This window comes from Ovis aries, chromosome 17 (assembly GCF_016772045.2).
Source record: "Ovis aries strain OAR_USU_Benz2616 breed Rambouillet chromosome 17, ARS-UI_Ramb_v3.0, whole genome shotgun sequence".
Taxonomy (NCBI): Eukaryota; Metazoa; Chordata; class Mammalia; order Artiodactyla; family Bovidae; genus Ovis; species Ovis aries.
In genome coordinates this window covers 44,964,618-44,981,426 of record NC_056070.1, presented here as the reverse complement: position 1 = coordinate 44,981,426, position 16,809 = coordinate 44,964,618, and the positions used below count along the sequence as shown (strand labels likewise).

General features: G+C 49.8%; 1 protein-coding gene across 1 annotated transcript in view; it reads right to left on the bottom strand.

The window, feature by feature from the left end:
* Positions 1–16,809, bottom strand: part of GALNT9 (polypeptide N-acetylgalactosaminyltransferase 9) — a 124,165-nt gene that overhangs the window by 36,625 nt on the left and 70,731 nt on the right. The window contains exon 6 of the mRNA XM_027956382.3: positions 13,127–13,244. Within this exon, the coding sequence (XP_027812183.1) occupies positions 13,127–13,244 (118 nt within the window). The remainder of the gene's footprint in view (positions 1–13,126; positions 13,245–16,809) is intronic.

The window sequence follows — 16,809 nt, the reverse complement described above, 5'->3', positions numbered from 1 at the left end:
AAAAGGAGACGACAGAGGATGAGATGGCTGGATGGCATCACGGACTCGATGGACGTGAGTCTGAGTGAACTCCGGGAGTTGGTGATGGACAGGAAGGCCTGGCGTGCTACGATTCATGGGGTCGCAGAGTCGGACACGACTGAGCGACTGAACTGAACTTAACTGAAATGAAACCAAACACTGAAGGCCGGTCGCATGCAGCAGTGAATGGGACCCAGGCCAGAGCACACGACTTACATCCCAACCAGTGAGGGAGGGGAGGAGACCCGCAGTAAAACGTAAGCTAGTAAGCTAGACGAGACAGTGATGGATAGAGCCACATAGAGCCAAGGAGTGAGAAGACAAGGATTAGCTTTGGTGGGCGGGGCGAAGCGGGATGGGGCGGGGCAACGAGGCGGGGTGGGGCTCTCTGCAGGGAGTAAGAAAAGCTTCGGGCTTTTGAACCAGGGAGGGTGGAGGCCCGAGGGTGGTGCGGGTGGTAAGAGGGTGGGCACTGGGACACACAGGGAACAGGATGGGGAGCGTCACACACCATGGAGGAAGTTTGGGAGTCTCAGGGTGATGATGAAAGAGCCCCCTCTCTTGGGTTCTGCGTAGCGTGAACAAGAAGGGTGCAGACTGCGGAGGAGCCCAACTCCAGGTGGGCTTGATACCGACCTGGATCCTCGGACTCTTTAAATCATCAGACATTGATAAGAGGCCAGATGAGAAATTCAGGCAAGGTTTTGTTAGGACTCGCGCTGTGGCACCAGGGAGTGAAAACCAGTGACAGGTGCCCTTGCTGTTCCCCTAGATAGGGTGACGGTGGGGGTGGATTGATTGGTGGGTGGGGCTGGAGGGATGGCTTAGGCGGTCTGCCCACCCCCTTGGTGATGCTATGTGCAGGTATCATGGGCAGGACCCTGCTTTTGCTGCCCCCGCCTCATAAATGGCAGTTGGTTTGTGGCCTTTTTTTAATCTTCATAATTTGACCCAACTGAACATGGGTGCAGTTATTTTTAGTTCCTTATAGTTTCTTTGTATTCTATTGTCCAGGTGCAGTGTCCCAGGCCCCAGCCTGTCTCAAAACCACACTTTTGGATGAGTGAATTGAAGCAGAAGGAGAAAAGTGCCCAAGGTCACAGCTAGTAGAGGTGGTGGTGGGGGGGGGTGGTGTGTGTGAAGAGCCACGCTGTGTTGAACAAGCAAATAGGAGACCATGACATTGAAAGTTAAAGAAGAGCGCAAAATCCTTGGACTCTCCCGCTGACCTGAGTCCCTCTCCTGAGCCTTGGATCTGGTCTGGCTTGTGTGTGCTTCCACCACTGCCGAGACTGGGATGTGAAAGAGAATCACAGTGTCTGCCTTGTCTGCTGGTACATGGATGCTGGGGCCTGGGGCCACCACATGTGAGGAGGCTCAGCCACGGCAAGGCCACGGGGAGGCACTGTCACTTATGGCCCCAGCTGAACTCTAAGACAGGCAGTGTCCACCTCGGATGTCATGTCCTGGGGGGCTTTTGGATGAGTGCAACCCAGCCACCTTCTGACAGCATCCAGGTAAAAAACCATAAGCTGAGCCCTTCCCAAACTCCTGACCCACCAAATTGTGAGCAAAATAAGAGGGTAATTTTAAACATCTAAATTGAGGAATATTTGTTACACGGCAAGAGTAACTCGTACACAAACTAGCTGTAGCTGGGGACCCATGTCTGTGCGTCCTGTGTTCGTTTCCCAGGTTGACAGGCATAGAAAGAGCTTCATTAGCGTGTGCCCGCCCATCTTTGTGTTCTCCTGGGAGAGCCCTGCTAGCTCATCCAACTGCCCATACTCTTCACCCCAGGGCCGTACCTCACAGCTGAGCACTCACGGTGCTGAATGGGACACATCACAGCCCAGGAGACTGCAAGCAAATGCCTCTTTGACACACAGTCTCTAAATATCTGCTCAATGTATATTATATGGGGCTTTCTGTGCATATTATATATCAGGGCCAACTGGGCCCCCTCATTTGGAGGTCAAGGTCAGCCTCCCTGGGCTCTGTTGTATTGACCTCAGCTTTCCTGACTCAGCGGGATCTCAGATGTGTTAGCCAAGACCAAGGTGGAGGCATCAAGGTGGGCCCTGGGGGAGGCGAGGGGCTGGTGTCTAGTGGGAGGGGCCCTGCTGCTGCTGCTGCTGAGTCGCTCAGTCGTGTCTGACTCTTCGCGACCCCATGGACTGCAGCCTACCAGGCTCCTCTGTCCATGGGATTTTGCAGGCAAGAGTACTGGAATGGGTTGCCATTTCCTTCTCCAGGGAGGGGCCCTGGATCTACTTAAAAGGGAGATGGAACCTAGAATTCAATCTGAGATTTTCCACTTGAAATAATCAAGTTAAGAGAGAGAGGGGGCACTTTGGGGTGGCAGATAATTTATTTATCTATGTGGGAGAGGGTGCACCAAGGCTTACTCTTGACAAAGCCCCTGAGCTGCAGTCTTGAGCTGGCAGGGGCAGCAGAGCGAGAGAAAACATAGGAACCAGCCGCTTTCCCTGACCTGACTCCCATGCTAGCGTCCCTCAGGGTGGATTCTCAGTCCAGCCTCCTTCCTGAGCTTTGGGCAGTGTTCCCTTCGCTTCCTGCACCTCTTTGTGTCTTGTGAGGTGGGAGCCTTCTACCCAGGCCCCCGTCTTCCAAGGACACAGCTTTTCTGAGAGGTTGATGCCCAGGGCTGTGAGGCGCTCCCACCAGAACAGGAACTGCTCTAGTCATTTCAAACAGGCGTGTGACACCTGAGGGGTCACCAGTGGGCTGGGCTGCGAGGGAGACAATGCTCAGGAGGCGGCCAGCCACCATTAAAAGAACCGAGCTGTGTGGGGGCTGGGTTGCACAGGGCACAGGCCTCTCCCCAGAAGCCGCTGGAAGCACCGAGGGTCTGTGAGGGCAGGAACTGGAGCCCCAGGGAAGGGGGAGGCATGCGCAGCCCTGCCTTGCCAGAACCTCTCCAGGAGCTGGGCGAGCAGCCTGCAGGGGACCCGGCGGGCACCGCCCCCAGACTGGGGACTAAGAGGACCGAGAAGCCCACCCCGCCCCCTAGTGGCGGTGTGTGGAACTGCTCCAGTGCTTCCGGTCAGCGATGGCCATGGGGACACATTACTGTGTGATGTTCCACAGTGGCTCCACTGAGAATGGCACTCAGGGAAGGTCACTTGAAATGAGTCTGATCTCTGCCCTAAACAGGAGGTCGGGAAGGCACGCCTGTTCATTCTGATCCCCCCAAGGCCTGTGCTTGCCCTTCACTCTTCTGCAGCCTGCTGTGGTCCATGGGCTGCTGGGCTTGTAGAGAGACCCTGCCCTAAACTCAGGACTGGGCTCACAGTCCTGGTGACAGTCCGTACAGGACAGACACTCTGGACAGGGTGGGAGACACAGTGGAGCTGCTGCCCTCGGGCCCACGAGTATCCTGCCGCTGGCTGTTAACAGCACAGGGCAGCCTGCAAACCACAGGGCAGGCATCTGTCAGGCCTCTTGCTGGCCCTCCCCACCCCCAGGCCCTGTCTGCTGTGGGGACAGCCTGCTCCTCCTGGACCAGGGTGAGTCACTGTCCTGGGGTCCTTGATCCCGGCCGCCGGGCTCGCCCCTGGAGGTCCAGCCTCCCTTTCATGTCTCTGTCTGATTTTTTCTTTCTTCTTCTTACTATTTATAATTTACTGTATCTTGCTGGGATTTTTCTGTTTCCTGGAAAGCTACCTTACATCTGGTCAATAACAAAACTTTATAAAAATAGAACTACCATATGATCCAGCAATCCCACTCCTGGGCATCTATCTGGACAAAACTATAATTCAAAAAGATAATATGCACCCCTGTGTTCATAGCAGCACCATTCATAATAGCCAGGACATGGAAACAACTTAAATATCCATTGATAGATGAATGGATAAAGAAGATAAGGCATATATATACAGAGGAATACTACTCAGTCATAAAAAGAATGAAGTAATGCCATTTGCAACAACATGGACGGAACTGGAGATTATTATACTAAGTGAAGTAAATCAGAAAAAGATAAATACCATATAATATCACTTATATGTGGAATCTGGCTTCCCAGGTGGCTCAGTGGTAAAGAATTTGCCTGCCGAGGCAGGAGAGTCAAGAGACTCCAGTTCAATCCCTAGGTCAGGAAGATCCCCTGGAGAAGGAAATGGAAACTCACTCCTGTATTCTTGCCTGGAGAATCCCATGTACAGAGAAGCGTGGTGGGCTACAGTCCATGGGGTTGCAAAGAGTCAGACACGACTAAGCACAAACACATATGTGGAATCTAAAATACACTCAACCTGCCTGACTTCAGGCTCTACTACAAAGTCACCGTCATCAAGACAGTATGGTCCTGGCACAAAGGCAGAAACATAGATCAATGGAACAAAATAGAAAGCCCAGAGATAAATCCATGCACCTACGGACACCTTATCTTTGACAAAGGAGGCAAGAATATACAATAGAGAAAAGACGATCTCTTTAACAAGTGGTGCTGGGAAAACTGGTCAACCACTTGTAAAAGAATGAAACTAGATCACTTTCTAACACCATACACAAAAATAAAGTCAAAAAGGATTAAAGATCTAAATGTAAGACCAGAAACTATAAAACTCCTAGAGGAGAACATAGGCAAAACACTCTCCGACATAAATCACAGCAGGATCCTCTATGACCCACCTCCCAGAATACTGGAAATAAAAGCAAAAATAAACAAATGGGATCTAATTAAAATTAAAGGCTTCTGCACAACAAAGGAAACTATAAGCAAGGTGAAAAGACAGCCTTCAGAATGGGAGAAAATAATAGCAAATGAAGCAACTGACAAACAACTAATCTTAAAAATATACAAGCAACTCTTGCAGCTCAATTCCAGAAAAATAAACGACCCAATCAAAAAATGGGCCAAAGAACTAAATAGACATTTCTCCAAAGAAGACATCCAGATGGCTAACAAACACATGAAAAGATGCTCAACATCACTCATTATCAGAGAAATGCAAATCAAGACCATAATGAGGTACCATTTCACACCAGTCAGAATGGCTGCGATCCAAAAGTCTACAAGCAATAAATGCTGGAGAGGGTGTGGAGAAAAGGGAACCCTCTAACACTTTTGGTGGGAATGCAAACTAGTACAGTCACTATGGAGAACAGTGTGGAGATTCCCTAAAAAACTGGAAATAGAACTGCCTTATGACCCAGCAACCCCACTGCTGGGCATACACACCGAGAAAACCAGAATTGAAAGAGACACGTGTACCCCAATGTTCATTGCAGCACTGTTTATAATAGCCAGGACATGGAAGCAACCTAGATGTCCATCAGCAGAAGAATGGATAAGAAAGCTGTGGTACATATACACAATGGAGTATTACTCAGCCATTAAGAAGAATACATTTGAATCAGTTCTAATGAGGTGGATGAAATTAGAGCCTATTATACAGAGTGACAGAGAAGGCAATGGCACCCCACTCCAGTACTCTTGCCTGGAAAATCCCATGGACAGAGGAGTCTGGTAGGCTGCAGTCCATGGGGTCGCTAAGAGTTGGATACGACTGACCGTCTTCCCTTTCACTTTTCACTTTCGTGCATTGGAGAAGGAAATGGCAACCCACTCCAGTGTTCTTGCCTGGAGAATCCCAGGGACAGGGGGGCCTCATGGGCTGCCATGTATGGGGTTGCACAGAGTCGGACACGACTGAAGCGACTTAGCAGCAGCAGCAGAATACAGAGTGAAGTAAGCCAGAAAGAAAAACATCAATACAGTATACTAACGCATATATACGGACTTTAGAAAGATGGTATCGATAACCCTGTATGCAAGACAGCAAAAGAGACACAGATGTATAGAACAGTCTTTTGGACTCTGTGGGAGAGGGAGAGGGTGGGATGGTTTGGGAGAATGGCATTGAAACATGTATAATATCATATATGAAATGAATCGCCAGTCCAGGTTCAATGCAGGATACAGAATGCTTGGGGCTGGTGCACTGAGACGACCCAGAGGGATGGTATGGGAAGCGAGGAGGGAGGGAGGGTCAGGATGGGGAACACGTGTACACTCGTGGCGGATTCATGTTGGTGTATGGCAAAACCAATACAATATTGTAAAGTAATTAGCCTCCAATTAAAATAAATAAATTTAAATTTAAAAAATACAATACAAATAAACATATTGACAAAGCAGAAACAGACTCACAGACATAGAGAAAAGACTTGTGGTTGCCAAGGGTGGGGAGAGGAGAAGGATGGGTTGGGAGTTTGGGATCAGCAGAGGAAAACTATTAAATAAAGACTGGATAAGTAACAATGACCTACTGTAGAGCACAAGGAACTATATTTAACGTCCTGGGATAAAGCACAATGGAAAAAATATTAAAAAAGAATATATATATCTGTAACTCAAAATGTTATATATATATACACATACATGCACACATCTGGACACAATATACACAAGTATGTGTGATTTATGTAAAGTAATATTGTATGAGCTCAGCTGGGAAAGAATCTACCTGCAATGCAGGAGACCTCGGTTTGATTCCTGGGTCAGGAAGATTCCCTGAAGAAGGGATAGGCTACCCATTCCGGTATTCATGGGTTTCCCTAGGGGCTCAGATGGTAAAGAATCTGCCTGCAATGCAGCAGACCTGGGTTCAATCCCAGGGAAGATCCCCTGGAGAAGGGAATGGCAACCCACTCCAATATTCTTGCCTGAGAAACCCATGGACAGAGGACCCTGGCGGGCTGCAGTCCATGGGGTCGCAAAAGAGTTGGTCACAATTTAGCAACTAAACAACAACAAAAACAAATATTGTGTATGCGTGTCTAGCTCTGTCATCTATGTTTGTATCTGCATGCCGGTCTATCTATATTCAGATCTATATCTGAATGGGATGGAATACCTACACCCATATCTATAGCTACATCCTTATTTACATGCGAGTCCACACTCACCCCCACACCGAATGCATGCCTACACCTACACTTGCCTCACCTCAGTTAGTGAACTGGCCCCTGGTGTCCCACTGGCAGCGCCAACCCCAGCACCTCCCCCGCAGAGAGGAGGACCTGCCCAGTGCAGAGCCCAGAGCCCCATTGACACAGTGGAGACCCAGGTCAGGGGCACTGGGGCTGTGGTCAAAGCACCAGGGACAGGCAGAGACTGGTGCTGGTCCCCTTTTGCTGGATGCCCCTTCTCCAATATCCCCAAAGGTTCCTACCTTCCTGCAAACATAACCGCTGGCCTCCGCATCCCTTGCCACTGTAACCACCTGCTAGAAGCCGCCCGTGTGAGCATCGTCCTGGCCCTCCCCCTGCTGTCTAATGGCCAGGCCTGCAGTGGCACTGTGTGTTCACGAAGCCTAGTGAATGCAGGGGAGGGTCCACATCTGGACTCCCTCCTGCCTCACCAGCCAGGACCAGGGGGCTCCCCAGCTCTGCCCTCCCCCTGAGCCTGTCAGCACCCCGGGTCCCCCCCACAGGCTCAGCTGTCCCCCAGGAGTCCTGGGCAGCTACCCCACTTCTGGGAGCCCCCTTACTGTGGGAGGCACACTGTACGTGGTATGCCTGGGCACTGCTCATGTTATGTACGGGCCATTCCCTGCCTGACCCCTCTGACTCCCCAGCCCTGTGCGGGGTGCCCTCTCTTCCCAGCAGGGTGTCTGGTGCCCATGGTTAGGTACTCCGGCCTCCAGCTCCTGCCTCTCCTCAGGAGACGGCCCCCCCTTCCCGTGGAGGCTCACCTCCTCTCCCATTCTCTAGGAGGATATTCCCACCAGTCTTCCTGGTGCTCCAGGCACCACCAGACATGGAGACGTGCCCATCTCTCCATCGCCCTCTCCCAGGTGCCCACATGGCAACACCCAGGGCAGCACCTCTCCCACCCCCCATATCTAGTTCTCATTGGGACAGTTCAGGGGCCTTAGATAGACCCCGACCCTACCTTACCCCCTACATGGCCTGCTTCCTAGATTCAGGTGGTGGCGTCCAGCCTGACTTCTCTCTCCCCTGGGATTGCAGGATACAGTTGTTGCCCTCATCCGGCTCCCAGACACCTGGTGCCTGCTCCCCTGGACCAAGTCCCCCCTGTTTCTCCCTCCCTTGTCGGCTCCTCCAGGCTGACTTCTGCCTGTCCCTGCACTGCCCCTGACTTGAGCCACTGCAAAGCGCCCCCGGAGTCTCTGCCCTCTGGCCCACAACCCCTGGCTGGTCCCACCTGACTTGGTTGGCAAGTCGACCCCAGCAGCCCTTAGCTGCCAGCTGAGTTTGGTTTAGCAGGAGACAGAAGTTAAAAGTCGTGGCGGTGCTTCTCTGCCCAGCCCTGCATGCATGCCTTGCGTCTCCAATGGTGGTTTATCCTTCCCAGGGTGGGGTCCCTCTGCCCAGGTGCCTGTCCGCTGAGCATCGTGTTCCCCCCACCAAGTTCGAGCATCAGGGGGCAGCAGCTGGGCTCCCTCATCCCCCAGGACCACTGCAGCTTCCTCGGGACTCTGACTCTGCTCACTGAGCTGACATCATCTAACTCCAGGAAGGACTGGAATCCAACGCAGAGAAGGACGAATAGACCAAATACGGAGAACTGCCAGGTTCAAGAATCATTTGCAAAGGTTTGGTCTTTAATAATGAAACCAGTTGGGAAAAGTCAGCGTATTGAAGACTACCAGATTAATCCTCTGATTCCGTTTTAACATGTATAGTTGAGGGTTGATTCTAAATTCGTGGTTTAAAATTGGACCTTGTCAGAGAACTTAAAACATTTGCAAACAATCCTGAAATGCTTCAGAGAATTTGAGATGTGGTATAAGTTTGATATACTAGACACAAGAGAATTTTGTAAGCACATAGGGGAGCTTCTGCAGGGATATCAGGCCTTCAAAGTTCTTAAAGAGAAAAGAAAATATGCCACACTTATAAGTGTCATTTTAAAAGGTTCAAGGGAATTTAACTAGGCAGAAGTTGAACTGATCATTGTTTAATAGTGTTTAATATATTCAATCTGAGTTAATCAAACATTAATCAAAGAAAAGGGGAAGTTGAGTGTTCTTTTATTATATTTATAACCATAACAATATGATCTCTAGGTTTCACTTTAAAACCTTAAAACAGGTTTGGAAAAGTGTGACTTCAATAAACTGTATATAAAATTTTAAAAATAAATCTTAAATAATCTTTCCTGTGAATAAAGTCTCCGCAGACAAAAACCCAAGTGAAACCCCAGAAACAAAACATTAAAGCCCAAGAACCCCAAATCAATCAGAGCTCAGCCCCACCTCAGCACAGCCTGGCCGCAGGAGACCCCGAGGCCTGGCCTCTGGCCCCTTCCCCTCTGTCCGTGTTTATGGAGTGAGCTTAGTAATGCGCAGAGCAAGCGGCATGCGAGCCTGGCAGGCTCACGGTCCCTAGAGCGGCAGTCGGGGTGGCAGGGTGGGCAGCTGGTTCTCAAAATGGGTTCCAGTGGAGTCAGTGGCCCCTGGGAATTTGTTGGAAATGAAGATTCCTGGGCTCCACCCTGCATACTGAATCCACATCTCTGGGGTGGAGCGCAGTGACCTATTTGTAAGGCGCCTCTAGGTGATTCTGATGCTGCTGGAGTCAGAACCAGGCCGAGGGACCTGCTGCATCCTCGTGGTGGGCCTCCCAGTCCCTCCCAGTCTGCCTGCGAACCTGCTCTGCTCTCTGAGTGGTGGAGCGGCTGTCACAGCACCCTGGGGCCTCGGTGAGACCTGCTGGAACCTGGGACCCTTTGCTGCAGTGCTTGTACCTGGACAAAGGTCTCCTTGGGCAACAAAACACAAAGAAGCTCTAAGGGACTAAAAATAACTGTGAGCATGTGCAGTTGGGGCAAATTCTGGACAAAAGATACAAAAAGACTAAAACCCAATTGCCACTTCTGAAGAGCCAGGAGCAAAAGCAGGGTACTGTGCATGCCCCCTGCACACAGCACCATCTACGGGGTGGACAGACCACCTATGCTACCCCTCCAGCCTGAACCCTGGACACACCCCTACCCTCACCGCTTGTAGGGAACCAGCTCAGCTAGCCTCAGGGAGCTCCACCTCCAGGAGCAGGCTAGGGAAACTGTTGCTTGTCTTCACTGCCTTCTGTAGCCACAGAAGCCCCAATAAAGCTTTGCCTAAATTATTTGTTTGACCTCTGATTAATTTCTATTGATTAGGGAGGCAGAGAACTCTGGTCAGATCATCAGGACACAGTATCACAGATAATGATGACTCTTATCCCAAATAATGTCCTAAAAATTGGAAGTCAGTGCCCATGCTGGCTTCCTCTTATTTAAATCAGAAACGGCTCTGAACCTCAGGCTCGATTGCTGGTGGGTGAGAGACTCATGTCCAGCCCATCCACTGTTGCAGAACTTGGTCAGTTCACTGGCTGTCCCCAAACCCTGAGTCTTGGCCTCTTTGAAGAGGGGCAGGAAGGAGTGCACGGGAGTGAGGTCAGAGGTGGCATGTGGGTCCACATGCCTGTCAGGCTCTGGCTATCCTGCCCCTGGCAGCCTTGCTCCCACACAGCCAGAGCCTGTGGGCCGACTGTCACTTACAGGCCGTGGGAGCTGCCCTGCTTCACAGTTTGGATCCATGACCAAGCTCATTCAGCTTCCCCTAAGAGAGGGCGTCACCAACCGGGGTCATCCATAGCTCTTCAAGTTACTCTGCCCTTGGATGGGGCAACCCTGATAATTAAGAATAGTTGGAGGATTCTTGGGCAAGTGTGACCAGAGGGGACCTCCCTGGTGGTCCAGTGGTTAAGACTCCATGCTTCCACTGGAGGGGCATGTATCTGATCCCTGATCAGGGAATTAAGATCTCTCACACACCTTGGAGCAGCTAAGCCCATGTACCACAACTAGAGAGCCCGTATGCCGCCAACGCCTGAGCCCACGCACCACAACTACTGAAACCCACGAGCCCTAGAGCCAGTGCTCCACATCAAGAGAAGCCACTACAATGAGCAGCCTGCGTCCTGCAACCAGAGAGCAGCCCCCACTCACTGCAGCTGGAGGTAGCCCACTCACAGCCACAAAGACCCAGCACAGTCGAAAATAAATTTAAAAATGTAAAAAGAAGTTGTTGGCATCTTGCCTGCTGTTCTGTCCTCGTTGACCAGTCTACTGCATCAGATCAGGGTTGACAGCAGATACCAGGAGCTGGGAGAGGCAGGAGGGATCCTCCCCAGCAACCCCCAGCCATGCTGAGTCTTCAGACTGGTCTCTGGGTTTAAGCCTCCCAGTGATGGTGCTCTGTCAAGGCTAATAGATCCTGTGTCAAAAATGTTTTGATTTGGGAGCTCCAGTGTTGCCACTGGGTAGAGACAGCTAACCACTGGTTAGTTAGCCTTGAGCTACTGCGAGTCTGCTTTCCAGCCCTGGATGCACCTGGCTAAGCTGCTTCCCCATCCTGGGCCTCTGTGCACTCTGGGTAGAGCCAGGCCACTGGACTGCATTTGCGACAGGAAAGGAAGGAGTATTAGTATCCTGCTGATGCAGGAGTGAGGCAAGGACTTGGTGACCCATGATCAGGGGCTGAGGTTCAAACCCGCACTCTTCTGGAAGCAGGGTCCTGTGGCACCTCAGGTCCACAGTCCTTGAAAGCCCTGCCTGTCCCTCTCTGGATGGGCTGTGTCACGTCGTGTCAGTCATGCTGTGACCGTCCCACTGAGCTGCGAATGGAGCCCAGAGTACCAGCCTTCAACAGGGCATTGGCTCAGAACCCAATCCCATTTCCTAGGAGTACACTGAACCAAAGAGGTGAAAGTCAACACACTGAAAACTACAAGACAGCAAGGAAAGAAATTGAAGAAGATACTAATAAATGGAAAAGTATCCTTGCTCATGGATTGGAAAAATGTTGCTAAAATGACCATACTACCCACAGCTATCCATAGATTCAGTGCATCCCTATCAAAATGCCAATGATATTTTCCCTCAGAAATAAAACAAATAATTCCTATAATTTCTGTGGAATCACAAAAGACTCCAAAGCAATCTTGAGAAAGAAGAACAAAGCTGGAGGCGTCACATGCCTTGATTTCAAACTATATTACAGGGCTACGATCATCCAAACATATGGCATTGGCATAAAAACAGACACATGGATCGATGGGACAGAATAGAGAGCCCGGAAATAAACCCAGGCACACACTGCCAGTGAAGTTATGACCAAGGAGCCACGAATATATAACAGGGAAAAGACAGTCTCCTCAATAAACTGTGCTGGACAGGCCAGGGAAAACTGAACAGCTATATACAAAACAGCAAGCTGGACCACTCTCTTACACTATCATGCACAAAATTAACTCAAAATGAACCAAAGATTTGAGCATAAGACCTGGAACCATCACATTCCTAGAAGACACAGATGTAGAGGACAGTCTTGTGGACACAGCAGGGGAAGGAGGGAGTGGGATGAACGGAGAGAGTAGCCTTGATACATACTACCGTGTGTGAAATAGACAGCCAGTGAGAAGCTACTGTGTAGTACACGGAGTTCAGCTCAGGGCTCTGTGACGACCTCGGGGGTGAACTGGCAGGGAGGGAGGTCCAAGAGGGTGGAGATATATGGCTGATTTGTACTGTTGTATGGCAGAAACCAACACAACATTCTAAAGCAATTATCCTCCAATTAAAAAACAAAAATAAAGTGAACTCAAAAAGAAAATAACTAGAAGAAAACATCCTGCCTGGAGTCTTCTCTACACACTGGCCCCCTGGAGAAGCCATGGGGGCTTCCAATGCCCACAGTGCCCATGTGCACTCCGCCTTTCACCTCCACCAAGCAAGCCCACAATCTTCCTGGGTCTCCTCACCACTGATGCACAAACTCCCTGTGCTTAGTTTCCAAGCTCCCCACCAGCCCCGACTTCAGTGTAAAGCAACAGAATGAGAGGCTTGAGAAATAAAGCAAGATCTGAAATACAGTCTCTTATTACCACGTTCATAATGCTTCCCAGTCCCCTCGCCACCGAGGTTTCTTAGGTTGACCTAAGTTTGGGGGCTTTTACCTCCTCCTGACCTGTAACAAGCAGCTCACAGACCAGCCAGGCACAACTTTCAACAGGTCTTCTGGGCACACCATCCCCGTGAAGTGGCCCCAGCGACACTTACCCTCATGCCCAGCTCTATGTTCTCCCCGCCATACACCTCCATGCCCGGGTCCAGCAGACCAATGTCCCCGAAGTACTCCCGGTCCACAACGAAGGAGCAGCCGATCATGGCTGGGGTCCTGGGGAGAAGCAGACAGGGGCTGAGCAGGTCATCAGTGTGTGGCGCGGACCCCGGCAGCCTGGGGGGGGGGGGCGCCACCCTCTCTCCAAGTCCTCACACATCATCCCTGAGCTCCTTGTCTTCACCTGGTCACTGTGCCCAGGGCTTGCCTCAGGCTTGTCTTTGCACTCATCAGAGATGACAAAAAAAAAAAAAAAAAAACAAAAACAAAAACAAACCAGCATTCAATTCACGCAACTTAGTGTAGATTTTAAAAATTTAAAAATCTGATGACCCAGTGAGTTATTTAGTTGCCCTGACCATAATCTCCCAGGCTTCAGTCACTTACCTACCCCCTCCATTATTTTATCTGTGTATCAGGAATCAGGGCTGCAACTGGCAGTCACAGAGCCTGCACACTGCTCAATTCTATGGAACCCCCTCAATATCAGGCTCTCTCTGAATGACACTCCTTGAAATTGTACAGTGTACAACCTCTGCACCTCTATGCAACAGACTGCCAGCTGTACTATATTCCTGTAATAATTCTATTTAGTGAAGTGAGTGAAGTCGCTCAGTCGTGTCCGACTCTTTGTGACCCCATGGACTGTAGCCTACCAGGTTCCCCCGTCCATGGGATTTTCCAGGCAAGAATACTGGAGTGGGGTGCCATTTCCTTCTCCAGGAGATCTTCCCAACCGAGGGATTGAAGCCGGGTCTTCAGCTTTGTAGGCAGATGCTTTACCATCTGAGCCATGAGGGAAGCTCAATAATTCTATTTCCATCTACACACTTTAAAAATGTCAGTAAATCTTGCCTTGCCCCAAGCAATGGTATCTGTAAAATCACGTGTCAATGTGCTAGCTATATTTTCTTCTAAGATGTATTAGCAATTTATCAATGTGGAGACCTCCACTGGACTCATGGAGCAGTGGTGATCAAAGCAGGTCGTGAACGGACAGAGTGGCAGAGAAGAGTGGGCAGTCTCACTGTGAGTGGACCTGCACACTCGCTGACTCATTCATTCATTCCTGATACACTCACATCATAAACGCAGGGTATACTGAGAACCTATTAGTTGGAGGAGAAAAAAACACATAAAGGAAAAATATCTTTCTAGCAATAGGCACAATCTCTGTTTTGTAAGAAAGCAGGACCTTCCTAGCTTTTGTTTTTAATTTATTTACTTTTATTTTTGTCTGTACTGGGTCTTCATTGCTGCACAGGCTTTTTCTCTAGTGGCAGAGAGCAGGGGCCACTCTCTAGTTGCAGAGAGTGGGCTTCTCATTGGGATGGCTTCTTTTGTTGCAGAGCACAAGTTGTAGGGTGTGCACACTTCAGTAGTTGTGGCTCCCGGCCCAGGCTCAGTAGCTGTGCAGGCTTAGTTGCTCCGAGGAATGTGGGATCTTCCCGAATCAGGGATTGAACCCATGTCTCCTGCATTTACAGGCAGATTAGTTACCATTGAGTCACCATGGAAGTCCCCTTCCAAGCTTCGGATGGAAGAATTTGCTTCACAACAAAGATAACCATCTTGTAGGCTAAGGGCTCAGTTTCTTCCAAGCTCTTAGAGGACTGGCAAAGGCTCCCCCACTGTCCCCAAAGGCCCCCTAAGACCCCCGAAAGACAGGGCTGCGGCTTCCCTCTCCTCTGCTTCCACTTGTGTGCACCCGCTGCTTCACAGGTATGAAATCTCTCTTCAATGAAAACAACACAAAAAGTTGTTCTTAGTCACAGTTTAAAAGAACCATTTCTGCTCCCAGTGACTGGGACATCAGAAGCAAATGCCCATGATTTGTCCAAGAGTAACAGAGGCATTAAAAGGCAATTATCCTTTTATTTGTGTAAAGATCCAATTTGTTCTGTCGTGACATTTGGGCCACAAATCTAATAGTAACGAAATTGTAATGTCATCTGTGACGTGTAGCAAGCGTTTAACTGGTTAAGTTATAGTTCACCAACGACGACAGCTATTTCTTTCACTTTCTTAACGACAACACAAAAATCTCAGGGTGATCTCTGATGAATTGAACTGCCAAGTCCCTGCCAAGTCTATTACAGCTGTAATGATTTTTTTATTATTGCTCCGAGTTCCAAAATAAACTTCACCTCACAAGGCAACGGTAGCAGAGTCAGCTGGCTCTAAATTTATTTGCATGAGAAATTCTTGCTGTGATTACAGAAAACAGTAAAGGCTGAGGGTTCTCCGGTTTGGCAGAGGAGGAACTTGGTCACCTTGGGGAGCATCCTTACGTCTGGGCTGCTGTGCTGCCCGCCGGGATACAGCCTCTCTACGAGGATGTTCACCTGGGCTTCTGCCTTGCAGAGGCCACAGACATGCAGACACACACAAACACCACACACATGCATGGACAAGCATACACACACAACAGACACACATGAATACATGGACACACACACGCAACTCCCATACCCCATAAGGACAGACACACCCACAATAAGCAGATGTACAGATATACAGACACACGTTACACACACAGTCCCACGAATGTACTCACAAACACATACACACCCCAATGCACACAGATACATATATACACACATAACACACACAATACACAGATAAACACACGTGTGCACACACATAAACACAGATACACACCTGCAGCAAACACACAGAGATACATACAGCACATGCATACACAGAGATACACACAGACACACATCTAGGCATTCACACATAGGCACACATCCCCAGGTCCATGAAGCCTCGGAATTCTATATGAATAGGAGCTGATAAAATGAAGATCACAAATGGGCTCTTTAGCTATTGGGAGAGTGACAAGGGACAAGAGAGGTGCCTGCTCTCGATGTCTTGAAGAAGAACATGGGCTCACAGGCAGGGCAGTGCCAGGTGATCAGCATAAACACAGGGGAAGACAGCCGACCAGGTGTAGGGGCCACATGCGCTGGTGACAAGGTGGTGGAGAAACTGGTGTGCATTGGCTCAACCCTCCTGGAAAAGTCTGAAGCTATGAACAGAGAGCCAGCAATACTTGTGCAATGATACAAGCTGACCCAGCTCCCTGCACACCAGCTGTGTGCCCTCGGGCAAGCTGCTCAGCTTCTCTGTGCTCAGCTTCCCTGCCAGTGATACGAGAGGCAGAATGGTGCCTCCCCAAACGCAGTTGTGCACATGAAAACTATATGGAGGAGGGTCTGGAGCCTGGGGACCATTTACTGTTACTATTTTATCCCCTAATTCCGTGGCTGGTATTTATCCTAGGAGACTGACCCAAAAGCTATTTGCACAAAACTGTGCACTGCAGCGTGAGTTATAGTGGCAAAAGGGAAATCAACTTAGAGTCCATCAGTGTAGATGGTCGAATGAGTTTCAAGCCGTTCTTTTGACGGATTGTTACCTACCCAGCAGGCGAGGTGCTTATCAAGACCACCCAGCGCCATAAGAAGTGATGCTTGGGAGAGGGTAAGCGACAAGTCAGCAAGGAAAATATCACCAACCTACCACTGTGACCAGAGAGGCAATTATGTGGGAGTGTGCCTGTATGCACAGGCTTCCCCCGTGGCTCAGCGGTAAAGAATCTGCCTGCCATGAAGGAGAC